Source organism: Drosophila yakuba, chromosome 3L, assembly GCF_016746365.2.
Source record: "Drosophila yakuba strain Tai18E2 chromosome 3L, Prin_Dyak_Tai18E2_2.1, whole genome shotgun sequence".
Taxonomy (NCBI): Eukaryota; Metazoa; Arthropoda; class Insecta; order Diptera; family Drosophilidae; genus Drosophila; species Drosophila yakuba.
In genome coordinates this window covers 19585062-19610930 of record NC_052529.2, presented here as the reverse complement: position 1 = coordinate 19610930, position 25869 = coordinate 19585062, and the positions used below count along the sequence as shown (strand labels likewise).

The 25869-nt window shown below is 42.0% G+C and overlaps 1 protein-coding gene and 1 non-coding gene across 7 annotated transcripts; both read right to left on the bottom strand.

Annotated features, from left to right (window-relative positions):
• Positions 1-91: 91 nt before the first annotated feature.
• LOC6534709 (mediator of RNA polymerase II transcription subunit 13) lies at positions 92-25772 on the bottom strand. 6 transcript variants are annotated; one of them, XM_039373744.2, is made up of 14 exons: positions 25643-25772; positions 23315-23899; positions 19037-19352; positions 12788-12881; positions 12640-12723; positions 11805-12253; positions 11048-11735; positions 9766-10206; positions 7975-8155; positions 7301-7884; positions 2463-7239; positions 2281-2395; positions 2106-2221; positions 92-2046 (listed from the first exon to the last, which is right to left on the bottom strand). In XM_039373744.2, the coding sequence occupies exons 2-14, from the start codon at positions 23381-23383 to the stop codon at positions 1663-1665; spliced, it is 8298 nt and encodes a 2765-aa protein (XP_039229678.1). In that variant the 5' UTR covers positions 23384-23899; positions 25643-25772; the 3' UTR covers positions 92-1662. The 6 variants fall into 6 exon arrangements, with proteins under 6 accessions (XP_039229678.1, XP_039229679.1, XP_039229680.1 ...); XM_039373745.2 differs by having other exon boundaries at positions 25616-25734; XM_039373746.2 differs by lacking the exon at positions 25643-25772 and adding an exon at positions 25580-25597.
• Positions 12450-12591, bottom strand: LOC120321641. The gene has a single exon (XR_005561393.1).
• Positions 25773-25869: the final 97 nt, after the last annotated feature.

The following is a 25869-nucleotide window of genomic DNA, read 5'->3' as shown; positions in this document are numbered from 1 at the left end:
TATAGATATGGGTGTTCTATGTGGGTTCTGGGATAGTTGGATCTGGATTTGGAGGCGGAGGCGAAATCAAATGAAATAATGAACAATCAGGTTTGCAAACAAGTTCGGTTTATTACACAAATAAAAAGAATACTAAATGAAATCGAAACTACTTAAAAGATATGCATGTGGGGTGTTGTGTTTCTATGTTGGTGTTGGTGTTGGTGTTGATAATTACTAGAAAACGTCTTTGTAATCGTAGGTTTTGTTGTTTACACAATTTACGCTAATTAAAATACACAGGTAAAAATAATTTCATTGTTTAATAATTGTTATCTTTCTTTACTTAATTGATTTTGTTTTTAACTTAAGCCTAGCGAAAATCGTTTAAACGTGCAAACTCAATTGTGGTTGTTGTGTTGTTGGTGAGTGTAGAAAGCTTTCCCGTTCTTTACAAACATTATTATTAATTTGTACACATTTTCGTTTAAGTATTCCATTATTAGAAAATTGGCTATGTGAGTGGTGTGTGTTTGTGTGTGTGTTAGTTGTTTGTGGGTTGGGTTCAGTATCTGTGTGAAGTACAAATGTTTCCCTAGGATTATACGAATACAAGAGACAACAAAAAACACACGAAATTAAAAACTCTTCCTAACCGCTCATCCTAATTCTACTCCTGTTCTCGTTCTCCACTTACTCCTACTCCTTCTACGTCCTTCTTCATCTGCGCTAGGCGTCCAGATATATATAGTTTTTATATATGCAATTTACAGTATACAGTTTCAGTTAATTATATGTTTTGTTGTTTCCATTGTGTGGGGCGTTTAATGCGTGTGTTCGGTGTTGTTTTACACTTCCTTCTTGTATAATTTAAATTTAAACTAATTCTCGCTTTGCACAAAAATTTACACAATTTATTGATTTAATTTATTAGATTTAAATAGGGTCTCCTCCTCTGCTCTTCCAATTTGTTGTAAACTAATTACTAATTGTATAATTACACTTCTGTTTTGTTTTGCTGCTGCTGCTGGTTTGCTGCTTACGGCGAATTGGTTGTAAATATGTACAAACTTTGTTACTTATGCTAAAATGTTTCTCGCGTTAACTCCACTCCGCTATTGTATATATATGACCTATGCCTACATGTGTGTGGTTGTTTGTTTGTTGTTTGCTTTTCGCTATTCCATTCGCTCCTCTTTGTATATTTATAAATATTAAACACTAATCGAACGCCAGCCTATGTATATGTATAAAAAATAAAATTAAACAAACAATTCTTGCACTTGACACTTTTACAAATTCTCGACGACTAATAAATAGTAATGCTGTTGCTGTTCAAAACTTATCGGTAGACGATAATGTTGTATCCGCCGCTCTCATCGGTGATCGGTTTATGTTTAGTTTTCCTGTTGATTATGCTAAGTAATCTGTGCGTTGCGTTAACTGCTGCTATTGCTCTGGTTGTTCTGTTGGTGTTTTTGGATTCTGTTAACTTCTATTCAGGGTTACTTGGTGTTGATTCTGTTCAAGATCCTTTCGGTTCTGTATTCTGTTGTTCTTTCAAGATTATATAGCTAGTGGAAGTTCTGCAAACGGAAGCATGCGACTGCGTTTGATTGATTTAAATTTTAGGTGATCCGAGAATCTAAGGATCTGAGAATCTTAGATCTGAGAACCCGGACCTTAGGCTATGGCAGCCGTCAGATAGTACAGATCCATTAGCGTCTGAACATTTATGGGTAGACAGGAGAGACGATCGTGTGTGTTGGAGTCAAGCGCCAGCCAGGAAAGGGCATTGTATCCCTCGAGGACGAAGCGCAAAACATCCGCTGTGAGAATGGAGTCTAGCGGATGATCGTTGGCTGACTGATGTGCATTGGTCGAGTTGAGAATATCATCGGCAGACTGTATACTGGGCACATGGAGATGTAGGGCTGTCTTCAGAAACACGGGGCAAACATCTTCTAGGTGCGGACAAGCGGACCAGAACCAAGCGGGCATGCGACCGGTTGGCGCCGTGGACACCATGTAACCCACTGATATTGGCTGCTGATTAAGTGAACCAACCTGAAATGGTAGGTAAAATTAGTAAATGTTTTGTCAGTGGAATATAATGGATAACCCACCTCCTCTACTTCCTGTGGCGGCGTGCATTTAAAGTTGTTACCGCCTGCGCTCTGCCAACTCCGATTGTCATCCATGCGACCGGGACTACCATGATTGGAAACTCTGTCCATGTGAGCTGATTTAAGATAAACCTTTAGTATCCGCATTTAAGGACAAAAATTAAAAAACACTTACTTTCCCAGAACAGATCTCCAATGTCCGCATCGCTAAAGTCCTCGTTGCCCTCTTCCTCGAAGGTTAGGAAGTCGTCATCTACTTGCGGCTCATTTTGGAACTGGCGCGTAAAGGGCTGCGAGAAAGAAAATTAAAAAGCAATTATAACCAATCGTGTTAGATAAAGATAGATAAAAACTTACCGCACAGACGGCGCTAGTGGGAAAGACCAGGATGTGGGTGCAGGTAACGTCCTGTGGAGTAGCTAACGGGTTCTGCATTGAAATCTGTGAGAAGCGCTCATCTGGTGTAAACTGATCGGGCATCACGCGCAGCTTGGCATCCGGCTCCAGGGTCACAAGGCAAGCACTCAGGATTGTGGGTGGATACATCAATGTACATTGTTTACACATATCCTTAAATTGCTTGGATGCCTTTTGCAGCTGTTGCTTGCTGAGCAAAAAACTCCAAGACTTTAGTTCACTGTGTCCGATCCTTCCAATGCGGCCGATCACCAAACGCCACATTTGCGATGTCTGCGAGATGATTCCCATGATGAAGTCCATCAATTTCCTTAGGGCGACATAGCGAGCAGGAGCTTTTCTTCTCCGTGCACGATTTGGCACATCAATATTAATGCAGATCTTCTCCAGCATCTCGCCCCTTTCATCAGTGGCGGTGGCCAAAAGCCAAGCCTGATCCTCGCTCAGGCAGTAATTGCAATACATCACCGAATAACGATGTTCATTCTGACCATGCATACTTCCCGCTGATCTGGAGAAGTCCGTTTTGTCATTCCTCTCGTGCATGGGTGCAAGAACAAAAGGAGCCGTGTACATCTTGTAAGCCCGGCGATTGGGTTCATCCTTTGTCTTGAGAAACGCCTCCATATTAGCCGCCGTTCCAAAGCCAGTGAGACTTTTTACGGATTGGGCATGCACCAGATGCCGCCGGCACTGCGAAAATATATTAAGAGCAAGGCACCTAATCTCGTCCGAGAAACGCTTTCGATTGCCGCACGGTCCCAGTTCCATTACCGATTCTAGCGATATAATCTGGATGTTCATCTGCGATCGCACTGAATCAGGAACTGCTTTCAGCAGTTCCGCATAGCAACGAAGCAGAGCAATCAAAGCCAAACGCTCCAATTCGCAGCTATCCGAGGCGAAAGTGAACGGATTGACCACATAAAGGACAATGGCTGACGGGTTGATGTCCTCCAAAGTCTCGCCCATTCCCAATGGATCTCCAAGGATCAAAGCGGGTTTGGTATCACCTGCTGCAGTGACTCCTTTTCCCGTTCCGGGTTCCTGTTTTATTTCGTTGGTCTCCATTGGTTGGACTTGAGGTTCTGTACCCGGCTCCAGCTTGATATTATCAGTGCTTAAATCCCCGCCAGGTAATCCGCTGACTGAAGAGCTATTCGAGGAGGAAGAGCTGCCTCCTTTGGTGTGCGAGTTCCCAGTGCCATCTGGTGGATTCAACAGCGTTTTATCATTTGGCACTCGACTCAGATATGGAGCCAACTGGTGAATAAAGGCAACTGCATACCGACGAATTTGCTCCGCCAGAGCAGCGTGCTCCAGGGTACGCAGCCAATCATCTAAAGGGGTCGTTTCCCGATCCGCGGGCACGTTGTTGCGAGCAGCGCCTACCTGAAGGAAGCCTTCCCATCCTCGAATGGGCGTGTGTTTTCCCAGCTTGCACATCTCGTAGGTGCTGCTTAGTTCCCGGAAATAGCTGCGGGTGCAACTCACCACATGCTCGTTGTCGGGACACACCACCACGTAGACAACATCCCGGGCATAAGAGTACGGTTCCAGGAGAAACTTATCCCAATAGTGGATAGAGTGCGGTGCCACCGAGATCCAATCTTTCTCGTAGCCCACCACCACGGATGGTATCGGTTGGGGTTCACATTGTCCGGATGCACGGCCTGCCAGGCGATGGAATTGGCGCCAGGTTAGCGGTCCACTCACCGTGTTGTACGAACTGGCATCCTTGGAACCTGAGCCGCCCCTCGATTTGCAATGGAATGCATTCTGCAGCATCGGCTGTATAGCATTCATGGTGCGTACAATCTCCTTATTGCTACGGGTGAAACCGACGGGAAGATATGGCCACTTGTGAACTGTCAACCGACCAGCACCAATACCCGCTAGCTTGTGACGCAAAGCAGCTGGTGGTGCATGAAAAGCTGTGAGTTGCTGTTGCTGATGAGAGCTACTGCTACCATTTCCATGGAAGTCCATCATGTTGTCCATACGTTGGTTTTCAAATGCCAATCTCGACTGCTCCAGAGCCAAACTTATAACGTCGTGTGCATCCATAAACTCTAGAACATTTGCAATTGATGCCAATGAAGCAGTAGGTGCTCCATTGGTGCCGAAGATCCTTCGTTGACGGGACATTCGCCTCCGATGGGACTGAAGAGCTCTGTGCACCGAACTACTAGATGTTTGGATGATAGAGCACTGATCCAATAGCAGGTCAAATACAGCATGAGCCAATTGCTCCAGTTGACCACTAGGCAATCCACCCGCTCCGATTTTTTCCAAGGCAGAGCTCGGTTCTCCAGGTCCCTGCTTGATTTGGTTTTTCCTGCTAAGACTCTGGATGATACTGAGCAATGTAGGCTGCTTGTTCCTGCCCGGATCATCCGCGATGCCCGTGATCTCCACCTCATCTTCGTAAAAGAGTCCAGCGCGATGAGAGAGTCTTCGATTGACCACTGCACTGAAACCACACGTACATTCCACGGGATCATCGTCCACATAGCCGGTGATATGGGGATTACTGCTGGGCGGCGTGCAAGACGACGAGTTCGAGCCGCCATTCGGACCATGGCCATGTCCGGAGCCAGCTCCGGGCATCGAGGCTGAGGCTGGCGAACCCCCAAAGGCACTGATCATCCGCATGCCGCCAAAACCGGCGGAGCTGGGTCCATTGAGCATTCGCTGTCCAGCCGCAGCACCTCCAGCTCCGGAAGGGAAAGGATTAAAGCTAACCCCTGGCAGGGGTACATATACTCCGGAATCAGCTCCGCGAATATTGCCGATCTTTTGTGTATCCGCATTGCACACACACACACTGCTACTATCGAAATTGTGATCCCGAAAGACATTCAAGGCGGTATCGTAAAGCAGTATGTTAACTAGGACAGAATTTACTTCTGGTAATTCCTGAAGCAGGGTCGAGGATCCGGCTGTCATCGCTGTTCCACCACTGGCAATGCCCGCATCGCCAGTGTAAGGTATCATACCCATGTGCCCGCCAGCTCCTGTTCCGTGACCCACACCTCCCGCTGCTCCGCCGCCCATACCATGCATGTGTGGATGCTCCTGCGAGTGAAGCGGCCGGTTCAAGTACGACGATGTGGAGGTAGCGGGACTAGCCACAGCCAAGTCATAGGGATATGGCGGTGGCGGATGCGTAGGAGTTGCCCTCGACATTGGACTACTTCTGGCGGCATACGGGCCTATTCCGGGTCCCGGGGAAATTGGTGACATCCCCGCTCGGTGCATAAGCTGCTGCATGGATGCCCCAGGTGGTGCTTGTGGGCAGTTCAACTGATTCAGCAAATACTGACTGCCACCACTGCTCAACGGTTGAGGAACAGTGGAGGGCGTTAATGGTGTCCTCGGCGCCGCTGACAGGAGATCATGAAGATGCTGATGCTGGTGCTTCTGGTGGCCAACTCCTCCCGCTGCCGCCGCTGCTGCTGCGGCAGCAGCTTGTTGTTGCTGCTGATTCTGGAGCTGGAGCTGCTGTAGTTTCTGCTGATGCAATTGGATGCGCTGCTGAAGGGCCTGATGTTTCTGATGCTGCTGCTGTTGAGCTGCCGCTGCTTTAGCCAATGTAGCTGCTCTTGATTTGTGACTACTCCAGGTGGGTTGATAGAAGCATCCCGTAGGCAGAGTCAGCGGCGGCTGTGTTTGACTGGGCAGGTTGGTCAATGGAGCATATCGCGTGGAGCCTACAAACTTCTCCTGTTGCGGTGCTCGGTACACATAGTCCCAGTCATCAATGGGCTCTTCCATAGGGCTACCCAGTTCCAGGTTATATTCCTGCTTCACCATCTTGGAGACAGTCTGAATGGCCACCACGGTGACGGGAGCTTGAACGGAAGCCAGCATAATACTGTTGCTAGGGTTGCTACAGCCTGTTGTGGTGGTGTTTATACTACTCGTGATAGTGGTATTGCAGGTCGTGGTGATACTACTGGTTATATTGGTTGTGGTGGTGTCCACACTGAGATCCGTCATGACCACGTCCGTTTGGCAGGGACTCGAGTTCGGGTGCTGCTGCTCGTGAGAGGGTGGTGTAGGAAACATCTTAGTAAGATCCTCCGCCTGAATATTGCCCGCTCCTGAGGCCGCAGCTGCTGCTGCCGCTGCCACGGCCGCACTGGCCACCGCTGTGCTCCGTTTGAGGTCTTCGATCGTATTGGTCACAGCACTGCAGCCACCATTCGAGGGGTTATTAGAATCGGGCGGTGTGTGGATTTGCACGCTGCTGCACTCGTCGTTCGAGCTCGTTTCAAACAACTGCTCCAGATCATTGAGAGAGGGATTCAAACCTTCAGCTGTGAAGAGATTACCCCCGCTACCACTTCCTCCACCGCTGCTGTTGCCGCCAGAAGATTTCGACGTTTCCTTGCAAGAGGGGGAATGCAATCCGGGCTCTGTCTTAATATTCAATCCCTGGAAGAAGCTGCTGCCATCGGCTTCTACATCACTGCCACTGGCAGTACTGTTGGCAATGCCCACTAGTCCTCCGCCGGAGCTGCCAGCCGCCTGTCCTCCACCGCCTCCTCCTGCTGAGCCTGCTGATTCATCCAAAGAGAGCAACTGCGAGCCATAAACGGATCCTGGCGAAGGCATCACGGGCTTCACGTGGGTTTGCCCTTCGTAGAGGTTCTTGGCATACCTAGGTCGCCGTTGCTTTTCCATTTTCGGACGTTTCACCGTGCTATAGTCCCTGTAGTAGTGAAAATTCGAAAATAAAGCGATGTTTAGGAAAACAAAAAAAAAACACGTACCAGTATTCCTGGTACTGAAAGTCGTAGATGACCTCCTTAAGCCACTCCTCGTCGTAGAAGCTGTCCGGATCCTTTAACGTCAGCTTTGGCGGGTTGTACAGTCGCTTAAAGTTGTTCAAGGCCTCCGTGGTGGAGGTAACACCTCCGACCCCCCGACCTTGAACACCAGGCTCCTGCTTGATGGCCATAGCCGCCAATGGAGTATGCTGCTGCATCTCAAGCTTCTTGACACTTATAGTGCCCATTCCATTCCCTCCAATTGCATTTGAAGGTCCGCCAGATCCGGCGCCGCCAGCTGATGTTGCTGCCGTGGGCGTGGCCGGTTGCTGGGCGGGCACACTTCCTGGACCCGTACCAATGCCTTGCCCACCAGCTGCTCCTCCGCCGGCCGCATGATCCGTATAGGAGGGCGGCTCTACGCTGGGCGTCTGATGAACATAAGGCGAGGCCGTAATGCTCTTGTTGTCGTGCTGGTCAGTTGGCGTGGGAGCCGGTGTATTCTTGTCTAGCAGGTGGTCTATAGGCGTCGGCGGCTGTTGCAGATTGGAAACCGAAGTTGGCGCATGAGGACTCATATTGAGCAGCTGTAAAGTGGACAGAGATGGACATCGTGTTTGTGAAACAAGTTGGCTAGGGGTCTGCACATTTGTTTTTGGGTCGTCACTTTCACTCACTTGCTCAGCGGGCGGCACGGATGTCGGTTGCGAATGCGCCGAATTCGGATGCGGAGAGGGAGCTGGCGTTGCCGGTGATTCCACGGAGGCCACCGGCATCGATGAATCGCCACCCAAGGAATTGCGGGAGTACGTCGAAGCTCCGCCATGTGGTGTTCCATGAGGTGTATTCCCCAGATTTCTGTCGGAATAGAAAAACATGTATATTAAAATTAGCATATTGGATAAATTATTTTAAGATTAAGTGGTGTCTCATTATTTATCGAAAGGTTATGTACAATGTCTTATCTACGTATAATGTAGCTATGTATACAAAGGTATGCGCGTTTATTAATCATTTAAATATATATTATATTACTTGGGATACTCCAGCAACAGAAGTGCCACAAAATAACCATAGCAAAATTAATCATAAAACCATATCCATTGTTTTAAGATTAGATGTAATAACCAAACCGTTACAGCTGCAAAATAATATTGTTTAAAAGAGGTGCTCTTTGTTAAAGTTTATATGGAGTTCCAAATACTATGGTGTCATAAAAGATAAATACATTAAAATAAAGTTTAAAAATCTATTTCTAATTTAGCTTTAAGACACTCCAATTGTTTGTTCAAGTAAACTTTAAAAATACTTTGCACACCCATATAGTTTATATAATATGTGCTTATGTTATTTACAATAAAGAAAACCAGCAAATAAAACTAAAATCATTCCACAAAATGCATCAAACCTTAGAGAATTGAAACAAAGATACATGCGGCACCAAAACCAAAGTATTTAAACTCAATCCAGTATCGAATACGAGTATTTGCAAAACGGGCCATGAGAAAATGAGAACGACAATGGGGAAGTGGATTTCGGGGTGTACGAGGGTGGGGGGCAGTAGATTACTAAGCTAGGCTAGGTGCTACAAAACGTGTTGTATGTCCTTGATATGGAAAATATTATACAATTTGTTATTAGGCCGTTGCTTGCAGGCTTTTGTGTTGTAGAGTTGCTTTTTAATTTGCTTAGAATGTGGCTAGCTAATTTACCAATTACCAAGAGCGATTAAGTGAATTGGAATTAGAAATTGTTATTTCAAGATGACGACGCGTAAATGTTTGTGTGTGTGTTGACTCCTTTTTTTTGGGAGGGGGAGACGTGATGAATTAAATGCGCCCCTCTTTTGATTCCAATGTGTTTCGCAAAGGGCAGAAACAATATTCTCAAAACTAACCAACAAAATAATAAAACATTAATCCAAAGGTTAACAGAGCGTGTGAACCGAGTGGAAATAAAATTATATTAATGTGGATAAAGAGCGAAAGTAAGAGGACTTGTGGTATATATACAGTAACAGCCAAAAAAGTAGCACTCGAGAAGACACCTTTCTCTAAATATTAAGATTTTCAGTTTTATTTTGCAAAGGTGCAACAGATTAACAGATCATAGATATCAAGTATATCTTCGTAAAAGAAAAGGCCAAAGTTTAATTTTGGAATACAACTCAGTATGATTTTGGTTTGTAAACATTTTTCAAATTTGTATTATTTTTTGGATGCAGTAAGATGCAAAGTGGATCTTAAAAAAGTGACTGATTAAGCAAAGTCAGCCGTTCTAGAGCAATGCAATTCGAAAGTAAAAGATCTCAAAACGTTTATATATGAAAATGGATCCCATAGTGCTCTTATTTGATCGCAACGGTATGTTAAAAAAAGAGAAAACTGATTAGCGTTAACCTAAAATATAGGCAGCACTGGCTATAATGAACAGACGCCACTTCACTTCACTCCACTCAACACACAAACCTTTGTTTTGGTATATTGGTGTCTGTGGTGGTGTTGCTGTGGCTTTTGCCTCTAAAGGTGGAGGCCGTGGAGGAGGCGGTGGATGCCAGCGAATGGAGCAATCGCTTGTGGAACGGCACATTGTGACGCCGGGGAGTGCCCGCGGAAAAATTGGAGGCGCAAGTGTTGCCCAGGGAACTGGAATGATGCGATGATGTGACTGCTGTTGCCGGCGGCCCAGGTGTTCCCGGTCGCTGCTGCTGCAGATGCTGCTGGTGGTAATGCTGCTGCTGGTAGGACGACGACGACGAAGATGATGAAGATGACGAGGACGACTTATTGCCACTGGCACCGGTAACTGCTGCTCGCAGCGCAGGCGATCCCAGCGGTTGCTGCGGTCGCTTGTTGTTGCTGATGTTGTTAATGCTGCTGCTGCTGTTGCTACTGCTGCTGCATTGGGCGCTGAAATTTGTTTTTTTGGTTTGTTTCGGGTTTAGACACTAGCAACACAATATATTTAACGCTTCACTTTCGTAGCTCTGTCGCTTGGCTGAAGTTTTTATTATTTGTTGCTGCTGTGTGGGTTAGGTAACTCAAAAGAAAGTTGTATAGAAAAAAAAAAGAAACGGAAAAAAATCTATTGCCTATCGCATGCAGAGATAACAATAAACATAAGGTCAACTACCGCCTTTAACTGCATATTGTTTCTAGGGTAAAGGTACTTTTTTTAGCATGCCATCAAAGCGGGTTCGTTTTGGTTTATTGGGTTTTTTCTAATTTCCCAAAGGAGCACAACATCTCCACTACATCAAGTTTATATCGATTTTATATGCAATTTAAAAAACATTGTTATTATATTAGAGGCAGCAACAAGATATTTAGGGGTCACAAAAAAAACAAAAAACGCGCGCAAGTAAAAGACGAAAGGGTATTTTTAAAATCTCTAGATGGAAACTGGTTTTTTTTTTACAAAATGATTGCATTAGATGTGGAACTATAAAAAAATATCAAAACACAATCACGGTAATAAGTAACGATAGCATATGCCATATATGTATATCTTTATGCTTTACTATTTTTTGTTAAAACCAAAGCCTAAACAGCTTCTTAAAATTAAACTTGCGAACAGCACCCAAACTAACAGAATGAAATATTTTCTCTGATAATTCCAGATATATAATTTCTCTTGAACTACAATTTGAAAACTTCTAGAGATTGGATAAATACCCTTGCATATAGAGAGAAAGAGCATGGCAGGAATATTCCACTATAATTTTAAAAAATCTAAAAGATCGAAACTCACTTGGTGCATATGCAGGGTGCCTTCTGCATGGGATCCACAAAGTTCCAGAGCTTTTGACGTTGCTGCTGCTGTTGCTGCTGAATCTGCTGCTGCACCAGTTGCTTTGAGTCCTGCTGCGGCGGTTTATTCAGCTCATTCTCGTCGCCATCCGCAGATGATGACACAGTTCCCGAGGCGGTAGTAGAAGAAGCAACTGCTGCTGCCGCCGCTGCTGCATCCACATGAAGCGTGTTCATCACGCAATCCTGCCAGGTTCGTTCCGGCATTTCCACGGCAGCCGAGGCGGGTATGTGAGTATTGTTGGTATTGAAGGTGAAGCCCGAGGTGGGCCTTTGATCATAGTAGGGTTGGAAGGCGAGACGTTCCAGGGCGCTGACCGCTTGTGGAGCTGCCTTGCGGGATATCTCTTTGGCGGCAGAAGATGCAGTAGTTCCAACTCCTGCTCCTGCTGGAGCATTGAGGGAAGCTGGACCCAAGGGAACCGCTGTTGCAGATGGAGCTGCGCCCATTGCTGGAGGAGCAACTGCTGCTCCAGGTGGGCAGGAAAGCGAGGCCAGAACAGCTACATCAGCCGCCGCTCCACCCACTGGGCTTTGCATCTTCTGCATCTCGACGAACTCCATGTGCTCCATGTCGTCCAGGTCTGTGACTAGTACGTAGTTCGTGGGATGATACATCTTATGACCACCTGGGGATGAAAATTAAACCAATTAGACTGCATCCCTGGAGAGAAATTAATCTAAAAGTATTTACTCACCCGACACCACTTCCACCACGGGTGGCACATCCGTGTTGTCCTTATTGCACAGCGGAAAAAACGAGGCCCAATCCTCAAGGATCTTCTCGGCTATGGGATCGCTGGCCTTATAACTATTGCCGGTGAGTATGCCCGCAATTCCAAAGGGGGCCAGCATCACCTTACGCGCGTGCGGCGGTGGCGCTGCCTTGGCCGCTCCTTCTCCGCCGTCCAGTGCCTCCATGCCGGCTCCATTTGGATCCTGACCAGGATTAGGCACTGCTCCGCCTGCTGTCGCCGTAGATCCATTTGAACCTGGCGGAGAACTGGTCGCTGCAAAGGCTGCCGCAGCTTCAGCCAAATGCTCCTTGGTCAGCGGACGCACGGCGGGATGCTCGCGCAAATCAATGGAGGCACAAACTGTGTCGCCGTGCACAAAGAACGTAAATGAGAAGGACAAGTGCTGGGAGCTGCAAGAAGATTGGAAATGATTAGCAAAGTGGAGTTAAGCCTATAAGCCCAATATTTTGTTTAAAAAAAAGGTATTTTTGTTGATTAAAAGATTTTTAGAAAAATGAATTTTGTAGTAATGATATTAATCGAAAATTCATAGCTATGAATAAACTGGATAATATTGATTCGTTATGAGAGAATCAAATAGATGAGAAATGTCGCAGGAAGAACGATGCAATGCCACAAGCTTCAATGTCATTGCACAGAGTTCCTGTTCATTATTCTGGGATATTGCCGTATTGTGAATTTGATAAAATTTTCAGCTTTTTCACAAAAGATAACGCATATATCCGAACAGTCTCTGTATATGTATACCGAATCTGTTGCACATCCAGGCACATACCTGCGTCCAAAGAGGCGATCGCTGGAGGTGCAGGGCTGCACAAACCATTTTCCAAAGCGGACAATGTCCTTGGTAAGCACGAATCTGAGGTAAATTTTGGTAATAAACATTAGTTTAAATTTGATATTTATTTTCTGTATGATTCTACCTCTCCATGAGATTGTGCAGCGCCTTAAAGAGCAGCGATCGGCACTCGTAGGTGAGAGCTCCTTTCCAGGTGCCATTCCACAGCGCTTGGTTGGCTAAGAAATAAATAAATAATAGAAGAAAGTTATTAATGTTATTATATTAATTTGTAAAATATATATTTTATTCTTTATGGATAAAAGATAAATAAACACTTAGATTATAAATCTATATCAAGAGTCTTTAAGGCGTTTAAGGTGTACTAGGATTTATACATGTACACAACTTTTTGACAACAGTTGAAATTAGATCTTATTACTTGAAAATCAATAGGTTATTGCCTTATTTAATGTTGTCAAGTATAAGTAAAACGTTCCCGAAGCTCCAATTCTGAAGGCATCTTCAAGCGCCGAGTGTATTTCTCTATTTTGTCAACATCTATTTTTTATTTGATTTCGGGGCTTCATTGAAATGTAAAAGTGGAAAATACCCAAAAACAAGTGGAAGAAATAACCAGAATTAACAGCAAGAGAAATAATGAGAAGAGGCGTCTACAACGTAAAACAATCAGCCTCAAATGACCCCCCTCTCTTTCACAACCACTTTTCTTCTCTCTTTCTTGTACCGACGCGCGCACGCCTTAAGAAAAACATAACTTTTAGGAATATTCCAATTTGTTATTGTTTTGTTTTGTTTTCGTTTTGCATTTTTATCGTTCTTTTAGAAAAATGACAAACAAACTTAGAGCGAGAGGGGTTGAATGCTAGAAAGAGAGAGGAACAGAGCGGGCCAAAAAAAAACAAAGCGGTGGATAAAGATAAAAATATGTGTACAACGGAATATGTAAAAATGCAGCATGAGAAGAGAAGAGATGTAAGAGGTGGAAACAAAAAACCGCCAAGCAACAAAACAAAAATTCGAAGCGGAAGTGCAAACACTTGAAACATAAAGAAAAGGCAGAAGAAGACTGTGGGAATAATAGGAGGGAGGATTTGTAAAAAAATAGAAAGGAAAGTCTAGAAATTTTTGGAAAATTCCTAGCATCCACCCCCACCTTTAACGGACACACACACACTTTCAAATATACTACGGGGTAAATCTCTCTTTCGCTCTTTCTCTTCGATTCCCACGCGTGCATTGATTTCTACTGTTTCTTCTCCGTGGGTCAACAGTGTTTCACGGATAATTACGTAAAGGTAAACAACATGGACAAATAACAAACGCAAAGCAAAAATGGCTTAGCAGTATGATAACTATTTTGGTTGTATTTTATGGCTACTGTTTTCCCCTTCAATGAGATCAGCGTGAGTTTTTTTTTACAACGACGCTTAAAAACTCACAAACACACTTTGGCATACAAGGGCAATGTACGATTATGCCAGTGTGTGTGTGAGTGCGTGAGAGAGTCTGACTCCTCTCTTCATCCTCGTCCACCTCCTCATCCTTACCACTATTATTATTCCGCCATCTACATGTTCCCATGCCTATGCTTCCAATTTCCATCCTGCAGGCCGGCTCTTCTTCGTTTCTCTTCTTCTCTCAGGTCACACACCACACATAAAACACACACATTGACACACTACTCAACGGCGAAAAGTTCAAAGCTCGCCAAAATTATAAATAAATGTCCGCAAGGGTAGGCCTGTCGAAACAAAAGCAACAACAACTGCAGCTTCAGCCACTCTCTCAGCAAACAAACAAATAAAAGGAAATCAAGAGACGAGCGAAGCGAAACGGCAAACAAAAAACAATACGGATGCAGAAGAGTGACTTCAAGCGATAGCAAACAAAATACAATGTTCTCACAGAAGATTATATGAGGTGGTAATTTAGAAAATTTCAAAGAATGTTTTTAAAATTTCCCAACATTACGAAATAACACAAAACATTTTTTTTAACGTTTAAGTATTGAAATACAATACTGTATTCTAATACAAAGCAATTGAAAAGTAAATGTTTTCTTTTTATGGGATTTATAACTGTAATAACATGTTTTTCATTAAGCTTTCTTTAGCTTCAATGGACTGTGGTACCTTCTCCCACCACAGCTGCTAAATATCATCATCTTTCCCTTTTTCCTTCTTCTTAGCTTCGGAACAGGAATTGTAATCGGGTGAATCGGAATCGGGGAATCGGAATCGACGGCGACTGCTCAATGCAAATTCCACAAACACGTAGAAGCTGTCTGTGTGGGTGTATTTTTTTTAGCACGTGTGGTTTGTGCACATGTTGCTGCTTCTCTCCCTCTCCGTTGTTTTTAAAGAGATGGTAAAGAGGTGGCATGTCGCTCTGTGGAAAGCAGCGAGTAAGAGAGAGAGTGGTTGTTTGGGAGACAAAGTGCCGCTAGGCGTGCACTCGTTCTTGTTCACCCACACACGCACACTCTCTTTACTGGCCTTTTTGTTTGTGGTCCAAAAAAAAACATTGCTATTTTAGGTTAGCATTTTGCTATCGCAGCAGATCTCCTCTCCTCTTGCGCACTCTCTTTCTGAGAATGTGTTTGAGAATTTCACAAGAACTGTAACGTGTAATTAAGAGAGCGTTATTTAGCAGTTTTGCATTTGCGTGACACATAATGAAAACAAAAAACGAACACACATAACAACAAGCAGCAACAAATGTTTAATCAAGGTCAATAATCTGAGCGTACACACATTCAAAATATGTTTAGTAATCGCAATAACAAATCGAAAAGCCAAAAGCCAGGTAAAACCACACGAATACAAAAGACTTAAAAAAAAAAACAACTACAAAATGAGCAATAAAGCGCATTGTAATTAAGACCACGATTGCAAACCAGTTTAAGCTCATCGGGAGCCAAGAATCGCAAAAAGAGAGAATCTCTCTGCGACTCTTTCTCTATGATTTGCAGAGAGCAGCACGTAATTATTGGCTCCAATTGTAAAGCACACATACACATCTGCCCCAGAACACACACAAATAAATGTGACAGCTGTTTGAGGTAAAGTCGTATGCCATCGGAGTACAACAACAAACAGTTTGAGTACAATGACAACAAGTAGTGTGTGCGGGTTGTTATTTTATTATTTTTAAACATAAATGGAAATTGGGGGTGTCCTTTAATTCTTCAGGGTATAGGTGTGTTTCACGTTGACGTCTACTGTCCTTTATAATGGTCAAAAAAATGGTAGAAAAGGCAAACAGCATGAAGGGGAAAAAAAAAACCCAAAAGCAATACAATAAGCATGCAAATTAGTTTACTATGGGAGTAAAAGGTGTATTTAGAATAACAACAACTGCATGACAAACACATGATACATTCATACATATTCAATTAAAAATACAAACAAAAAACATTTGTCCTTCTAAATTGTAAAACTTTAAAAAGATTGCTGTGTATTACACATTTACCACACTCTCCGCGGAAAAAAAAAATATGTCAAATCAAGATTTTAATATTGTGGCTAATTTTAAAAATATAGGAATTACTTTTTACGGAATATTTAAACCTGAACTTCATCTCAAATTACTCAGAAATTTCTGGGCGTACTTTGTTATAATTTAAGTTGATAAAACTCAATCGTAAAGAACATGTAATCCTAAAATATATTATGCATTGAAGTATAATTTTTTATTCCACTGTGCTGACTGGCTGAGATTTGCGGCGTTGCCGTTTTCATGTACAGCAAATCAGAGAGCTAGTAACAGTAACAAGGTGTTCTCTCTTCGTCTCTCCGCTCTCTTTCAGAATTTCATTCACACGCATTTGCGGGCACGCACACACACACAAAAACAAAACGACAATTTTTTTTGCCAGTTGCGTTGTTTATGGCCGAAAAAGCTATAAAAAGTATACGAAAATTCGACCAAAAAACGCAGACAAAGTAATGTCAATGTAATTAGTCAATGTCCTTGTCATTAAAAGTGCAATAAATAAAATAACGCAATGACAAAGGCTAACACGAAAAACAACGCGAAGTCCCATCAGCGGTGGAATCAACGTGCATTCAACTCTCAACTCCAGACGGTAAAAAAATGCGCGCCTCAAAAGGCGGCTAACGTATGACGGCAGAACAAGCTAACTGTAAAATCATTGGGCCACAATGACGTAGGCAGATATGAAAAGATACAGTCGGACTTCCTTATCTCGTTCGGAAACTTCAAAGAGAAACGGTGGGTAAATGAGAACTTCTGGAGGGCTAAACGGATGCGAAATTTTGAGTTCTAAATAGGAATAAAATTGTATGTTTGATCAAAACACTATTGAAAAAATTATGATCTTTTACATATGTACACAGTACGACTTATAAATAATTATGCATTATAAAAAATTTATACGGCTACTTATTAAAAAAAGTCCAATTGAAAATTTTTTTTTTTAATCGACTCTCCAATAAATAATAATTACTTTTGGGAATTATTATAAGGTAGTTATATATAAGGTTAAAGTAATAGCCTTTATATTTTTGTTGTGCTTTATTATATTAACTTGTGGATAATAAGGAACCATTATATTTTAACAGTAATTCTTTGAAAGACTGTGATATCTTTAACATTCATATTTAATAAGATAACGGAATTACGGATCTCGAGCGACCTGCGGTTGCTTAGTGGGTAATGGAATTTGCCATGGAAAAGCCGAAACCTCAATTCAAATTCTACGTTGAACAATGTACGTAGTGTAGTATGTAGTACGTAGTTAGCGGTCAGAGATAATGAGGCAATAACAAAAATATTTAATAAATAGTAGCCACACGCAATGGCTGATAAGAGACGAAAGAAATGGAGATGGGGTGTGCGAAAGAGAGCGAGCTTCTTTCGAAGGCCAGTTGTGTGTATTGATATTGAACAACCCTCGAAGAAGCAAGCGAGAGGGGAGCAGAGAAGAAGGGGGAGCGTGAGAGCACCTTCCTTCTTCGTTTGCATAATTACCAGAGAGCGACGGAGAGCGAAAGAGAAAAAGCTAGCGAAAACATTGCAAATGACAGGTGACGTTTCGGCATTACTGCTTCCTCTTTCCTTCTTTGATGCACAATAAAAGAATTGATAAGATTTAAGGAATATTAAATGGTTTTAATGTAAACTCGGAAAGCCGAGTTTAAATATTTTAATTATATTATAATATTATTAATTATTATTATATTTAGTTAGGAACTTGTTAACATTTATGTTTAGAAGACACTGGTGCAATTAGCACATTTAATCTTAACATTTACATTACGTTATTAAAAAAAAATGATGTATGTATTTAACACATGGAACTTTTTATTTCCGTGTGAAAGTCGACGAAAGAGAGGAGACAACCGCCTACGTTTGACAGTTGTTGCTTTTTTCCTTTTATTTTTTCTCTTTTCTGTTGCCGACGGTTCAATACGACGCCATGTGAGTTGAATGACGCCAAAGGAAAATGAAAAGGCGAGGAAGAAAGATTGCAAAACGACGGGGATGGAGAAAAACGTAGAGAGAATCAGGAGAGCAATAATAATAATCATCTGCCGCAATCGAAATGTATTTTGCGTGTTTCTCTGTTTGTTTGTTTGTGTGTCGCATTTGTTTTGGCTTTTCTCACACAGATTCACCCACACACAACCGTCAAAGAGATGGCAAATTTGTTGTTGCAATTGCATGCGATGGATGCGGCCTTGAAGCTTTATTAAATTCATCACCCACTTGGATGTGTGAGTAAGAGCGGGTATGTGTGTGTCAGTGTGTGGGGGTGAGAAAGGGAGAGCAAGAAAATACCACAATCGATCTTAAATGTAACACATAGCATTCAAACTGGTAAATAGTTTTACTCATTTAGAAACTTCTGCGAAAATGTCATATTGTATACCTCGTAGCTTATACCGGACTACTTAAACCTTTGTGCTTTACGGCAGATCGTTTTAAAAATGTGTGTAATTCAACGCATTATAATCAGCGTAATAATAGTTTTAAAAATATGAATGAAACCGATGTAATTCCGATGTTCACTAAAAGCAGTGTTATGAAAAAATAGCAACAAAATTCACCATGGCTTAGAAATAACATTATTTTTCTTACTAATATTTTGATTTTAATGTTTGAGTTTAATGTCGCTTCACTGGTTGGGTTTCGATCGGTTTTAGATCGGGAGATTATGCTGGGCATGGCATTACGTATTTTTTCTATCTGTACAGTCTATTTTCCAAAAAACCAGTGAAAAAACGTCGCTTACTAAAAGGGACATGAAAAAATACCTTTATATTTCTTAGTTTCTCATGCACTGCTATTTTAATGAACACAGCTGTATGTATATTTCATTAGAACCTTCCCACGTCCAGAAACTTACCCGCCACTCGGAGCAGCTCGGCATCGACCAGTTCACTGAGATCGGGCTCCTCGCCGTACCAGAAGATCCAGAGCTCTTTGGCGGCGGCCAGCGAAAGGGGCGGGTGGACCTTGGTCGACGTGGTCATCTCGAAGTTTAAGGCATTCGGGTCGGCGTTGTCCGTCTTTGTGGATTGGACCCTCCTCCACACGCACAGCATGTCCGCCTGGATGCATCGCGAATAGGAGCGCAGGATCGGGTCTGCCAGAGGATCGCTCGATGCGTTCGGTCGCTCCCCGTTAACGAACTTCCGCCACTTTATTCCACATAAATCAGTCTGTAATAGGTTGATAGAGAGTTAGCAGGGAATTAGTCATAAATGCGTATGTAAGCAGGTAATGGTAGCCAGACTAATGCCAAATAGGTTCTGTAATACACTCTACTGATAACTATCGCTCCACTATCTACATATATATATCTGTAGGGAAGTTCCTATCATTTGTTTACCCTGCCGTGACAAACGTTCCGTGTCTGTATAATCTCCTTATAAATGACGTACGGAAAACAGCAAATTCCTAATTTAAGACATGTTATCGCAGACGCTGTGAGTGAAATCTTAAAAGGATAAACTTCACTATATTCCAAAATCCTCTCCAATAGATTCATTGAATGGAATTTTAGTGATAGCTGTGTTTGCTGATGTTTAGTGTAATAAATGTGAATTAAAAAATGTGTTTATTAAAATGAAATGTATTGTATGAACAGTGAACAATAAAATGATTCTCTACAAGGCTAAAGTGATCCAGCTCCTTTAGATCCCTTCAATATGTATAGTAATTTAAAAAATCCAACCAGTCCATTCCAGATAAATAAACTGTTGTAAAATCGGAGATGCTATTTTTACATCGATAAATTCTTTAGGTCTTAAAAATAAAGCCTTCATCATCCCAACCCATCTGACTCACTGAGATTTTAATAGTAAACTGCTTTATCGGATTTTTCATTAAACGCCAATTCTAACGATGACGTTAGATTGAGTTACGAATTGCTAATTTTGTCACGATTTGAGAATCGATGGAAAGTCAAGCAAAAAATATATTAATCTGCTACATTTTTTTTGTAAATACGAAACGACATAATACAGAAACTTTTCTACACAATATCTTATATCTTGAATACATCTTTAAGAACTGTGGTATAAAGACTTTTAACAAGTGTATTTCAATCTATGCAAAAACGATAATAATCTTGAGTTGTTGCCCACTAATTTACCAGTGTTGCGAAATCTTTAAAAAAAACACACACATGTAAAATACATTCCTCATTGCACTTGGCAGCAACAACGAACAACAACAAAAACAGGCAAAGCATAAACGACCAAAGCGAAGCTCGAAAATCTTCCGCTGCCTCGCAACTCAAAGCAAAAGCACGAAAAAAACGGCAGAGGGTGGGAAGGAGGAGTGGGGAAGAAGGAGGAGCTGCAGCAGAGACATGAGAAACTTGGGGCACCGAAGAAGAAACAAAAAGCGAAAACGAGAGAGAAGCGCGGAGAAAAAGAAGAATGAGTGACTGACTAACTGGGCTTATGTAGCTTGCTGGCTTTTTAGCTTTTTTAGCCATTTGGGGTCGTCATTGGCTGCTTCCGTTGCAGTTGCGTTGGCTTTATACAGCAGTCCCCAATTTTACAAACGAAAAATACTAGACTTCCGCACAAGAATCGAATTTTTCATTAATATAAACATTTTATTATCATCTGTTTCGTGAAAAGAAAGGAATAATACCACTAATTGAATTTTATTATTGTATATCAATGTGAAATATTTGGGAACAACGGTACGTATCAAACTATGGCTTAACCAAATTGTGAATATCAGTTAGCAAGTCCAACTAAAACCGCAAGTCAATATTAAATAGTACCTTTCTATAACAGTGACCAACGTAATTGAATCTTAAATCCTTACACTGAAAATCCGTTAAATTTAAATAACGAAAAAACACAATTATGTATCGCAATGAACTTTCAATATTGGCGTATGTAGGCTTGCACTTCTCCATCTCAATAGTTTGTCAAAAAATTAATTATCCCCGATTATTAAAATCCCAAGATTTGTGTATTTCAACATTTTGTAACTGTATTCCTAGTTGTACACAATTCAAGTGGGGGAAACTAAACCTATGGAGATTTTAAGATGGTAGAATTTGTATAAAATAGAAATAAGTTGCTGCTGTGGCAAGTGGCGAGAGAGAAGGCAAGCAAGCAGTCTGAAATCAATGGGCCAAAGCGAGATGGCGCCAAAATAAATAACTGCACCTTCAAACACCCACACACCCACACATACGTACTGGTAGGCAGGCGGCCGCGCACGCACACAATCAGAGCCGAAAGGTATTCCCCCAAACCGGCCATTCTCCCCAATTCAATTCTCAAGCCCTCTCTTTTTCCACCGTCTTGACGACAAAAATGTATGTTCCACATTCTTCCGCTGCTTGCTTGGCTGCTCTTCGTTTTTGCCATTTTTGTGTGTGTTTTCATTTTCGCTCTCATTTCGACTCGCTGCTTTTTCTTCGCTTCGAGTTGGTTTGTCTTTTATTTTTGGGCGAGTTATCTCGTAGGTTGATTTTTTCTATCTTTTATCTATCTTCCTCTCCCTCTCGCTTTTTGCAATCCTTCAACGAGAGAGGAGGAGGTCTCTGACTGTTATCATTCCGACATTCGCCTGTGTTTGTGTTTGTTCACGCGCGCGTGCCTCTCAAGTTCAACTTGCTCTCGCGCGCCGTCTCGCTCTGTCGCCACGCTCTCCATCTCGCTCAGAGAAAGTTTGGCGTTTGTTATTGTTTCGTTATTTCGTTGGCGTCGGCCCTCTCCCCCTTCTTGACCATCTCTCTTGCTGCTCCAAACTCTGCAAGAGAGTTGTAAGCAGACACAGGCAGAGAGGAATAAAGAGAGCGGGGAAGTGGAGCAGGAGCACGTTGACTTGTATTGTACGCATTGTCGTCGTCATCGCCTCCTCTTCTTCCCTGACTATTTCACTCGGCTTTTCTGTTTCATTTTTTCGGCTTCTGCGTCCCCTCTCATTTCTGCTATCTCCTCTTTTCGACGCGAGATTCATTAAAGAAATATGCCAAAGCGGAGAGACAACAGCGCATTCACTAACTAGCTGGGCCGACAAACTAGTCGTCGGTCGTAGTCCCCAAGTCTTCAGTTTTTAGTCGCGGGTCTAGAGTTTTCAGTTTCGACTTTGGGTCTCGGGGAAAGGAGAACCTGTTATGGGCCAGAAAGTCACCGAGCCGCAGTCACGAAGCTACCCACAAAGTCACAGAGCAACAATTGCTGTGGGCTGCCACAAAGACACCCGTTTTTACTGCTACAGTAAACACCCGTAATCTTCTACTATCATTAACAAATATCTGGAACTTCACTGTGTTGGGTAGAATAAATGTTTGACGTTTCCAGAAACGCTTATTTATTATTATTGCCGAAATAGTGTAGTTTATAGATAGTATTTATTGCATAGCAGGGGTATCTGCAGCGAAACTAAAAATATCTTTTTACAACTTTAAGCCAAATTTAAGCTGATTTTTTATGTCCCTCTTTACGTTAAAATGTATTTTTAAATTTGTAATTAATTAAGACAACATGTATAATTAAACTCTTTAGGAAAACGTCTGTTTTAATTAACACTACCAAAAATTCAGATACCAGTTATATTTCCTTTTAAGCCTTACAACAAAATGACAATTAAGTGATTAAACACTTTTCAAAACTCTACATTTTGGATACTTTATGATTGGTTTGATATTTAAATTTTACAAGATAAGGAAATTACTTTTTAAGAACTGAAATATTTTGAATTAGCTATAAATAACAGCCATAATTTAAAGTTTTAATATTACAATTAAAGGTAAAAGACCTTAGGAATGAAATAACCTCTCACAATATAAAACTTTAAAAAGTTCTACTTTTGTTCAACAGCAGGTTTACAAATATTTCTGTGCAACAGCATATTTCTGTAGGATATTTGCGAAGAATCTGCAGCGATAACGATAAACAGCTGTGTCTGACCGGCGGCGTCTACATTTTGGCTGCCAATCGATAAGAGAGAGAGATGCCGAGCGAGGGTGGGGAAGACGAGGATCCCATGATCGGTAATTTAAATGATTGTCTCTGTTTGGGTAACACACCCCCGCTAGCCAATAAGCCCCCTAGAATCCTCACTGACCTAGATACTGTAGCAAAAAAATAAAGCCCATTGCGAAAAAATAAAAAACAATTGCACAGAAAAACAACACAGTACTCACCAAGGCATAAAAGTTTGTGTGGCAATCCTCCAAACTTGCACCGTTTGTCTGATGATTTTGATGCGTCATAGTTCTTGGCTTGTTTTCTTCGCACAGCAGCAGCACCTCATTTTCTCAACGTTGTTTGCTTATAGTGTATTGCTATTATTGTTATTTATCCGATGTGTTGTTATTTGTTGTTGATTTTGATATTCTCTAGTATTTTACACATTGGCTTGCTGATTTTTCTCCTCTTTTTATTTTGGATTTGAATTTTTTATTATTGATTCTGCTGCACGCACACAGCCACACTCTCACACACACAACGGTATAGGCACGGACACACACGCGAGAGAGACGACACACACGGATACACAAATAATGAAGAGCTCTCTTTCGTCTCGTTTCTTTACTTTCGATATTTTGTGGTTGTTGTGGTGTTGAATTTGTTTGTAATTTGCTATTTGATGTTTGGTTTTGATTTGATTTTTATTATGTGTATTTTGTATTTATCTGCTCTCTGGGGAGAGATTTAAGCGTAAACGTTGCTTTGGCAATGAAACACACATAATGTAAAATTAAGCATGTTGCTTTGTTGTTTTATAGCTGGAATATAAGAAGAATTAGATTTTCAATGCACTTTTTTTCCCCGCTCGGTGTATTTGTTTCCTTTTCTGTAATAGCTTTGTTTATTACTTAATTTTCTTATTGTTTTAACTTGCTTATTTGTTGCTACACTCACTCACACACTCGCACATAGATCACAATTACAAGGGTTCGTTCATTCGTTGTTTCATTCATGCAAAAAGAGAGCAAGCCGAGAGAGAGCGACTCAGAAAATGACTTTTTTCAACCAAAGGCAGCGAGTATAGACCGCACACGCACACACACACATTTACTTCCAGAAACACACAAACGACGATGAAAGTCGTTGGATTTTCGTTAATCGTTGATGTAGACAAAAAAAAATAGGTAAGAGTTTGCGGCTATATTCCAATTCAGGCCCAGCTATTTTTTGTTTTTCGGAAAAGAAAAATACTTTTTCAGAGCTCAAATTAAGATGAGTAATAGGGAAGCACCAACACAAACACTCGCGCGTACTGTGAGCACATGAAAGTCGAGGCAGCGGTTATTTTTTGGTTTCGTAAAATTACAGTGATTTAAAATATATATTTGTATTTAATCTATTACTTAGGCTTGAGTTTCTTGCGCTGTATTTTGTGTTTTTTGCGCACAAATGACGAGTCAGAAATTTCCGAACCGACTGCGAACGCTGGTCGCCACACACAATGGAAATTTTGCTCGCCTAGCTTTGAATCGGCCATATATATGGTATATAGCCAGTATGTAGTGTAGTTGTGCCAGCGGCGAGTGGCGAGAGAGCAGAAGAGGCGAGTAGCGGCCGAATTCGAATAGCGGCTTTTGCTCTTTTTGCAGAGCAGAGAGAGAGAGAGGTGAGACGGAGAAAACAAGTTTTACCAGCTAACTGCATTTGCATTGGTGTGCGTGTGCGTTAGTGGCGGCGGCGTCTGTTTATCTCGCTCTCGCTCGCTCTTTGTGCATCTCTTGGGGATGCAACCATTTTGAGCGAGAGGCAGACAGAGAGAGACCGAGCACATAGATCGATTAAATTAAGGGAAAAATCTCAAACTAAAACGAAACTCGAAAGAAATCCGAAATTCCATAAATTATGCACTATACAACACTACACAGTCACACACACGCACGCAAATATGTAGTGTGCGAAACGTGATACATAGACGGGCAGCAGCATTCCTCTCACACACACACGCACCAAATATACACCTACATGGCAGAGCAACCACTTTCGTAGTTTTCCTTTCGCCCCGTTTTCTCTGTTTCTGGGCAGTAATGTGTGTGTACACATCAGATTTTCTGATTTTGACTTTCGGCCTCTCGAAATAGCCGAAAAAATGCCATCGATAACTAAAATCGCACAGTTGTTGCATATTCCTCTTTCATACACTCTCCTCTTTTTCCAGCTCTTTTTTTCAATCACACACACACACTAGCATAGGCACATCGCCGGGGCAGCGACCGCTAGAGCATTAAACATTTCCGCTGTCACTGCTTTAAACCGTCTTGAAAATCATGTAATGATTTTGCGCCACAATTATTTGTCAAACAACGGCACTTGGGCATTATTATTTATATTTAATTTGCTGCAGCTCTTCTTACACGCACACAAACATACAGCAAACACTCACACCCTCTCACTTCTCGGGCAATCGCTTTCGCATTTGCATTTTTCAAACACTTTTTTACGTTTTAATCGTTGTTTTCGGTGTTCCTTTTGTTTACCGATCTAGTTTTGGATTGACTTTTTACATTTTGTGCCACTTTCTCTTTCGCATTCGCATACGGAAAAATCTGCGATCGATTTTTATACCAATTCGCAACAAATATTAGGGAAAACTTGCCGTCGGCGGCAGAGCCAGTGTTGCCAGGTAGCACAGACTGAAACGTACTAAACAGTTGGCACAAAAGCACTAGAAAATACCATAGAACACTAATTCTACAAGATGGAAAAGTTTAAAATATTACTTCTAAATTTA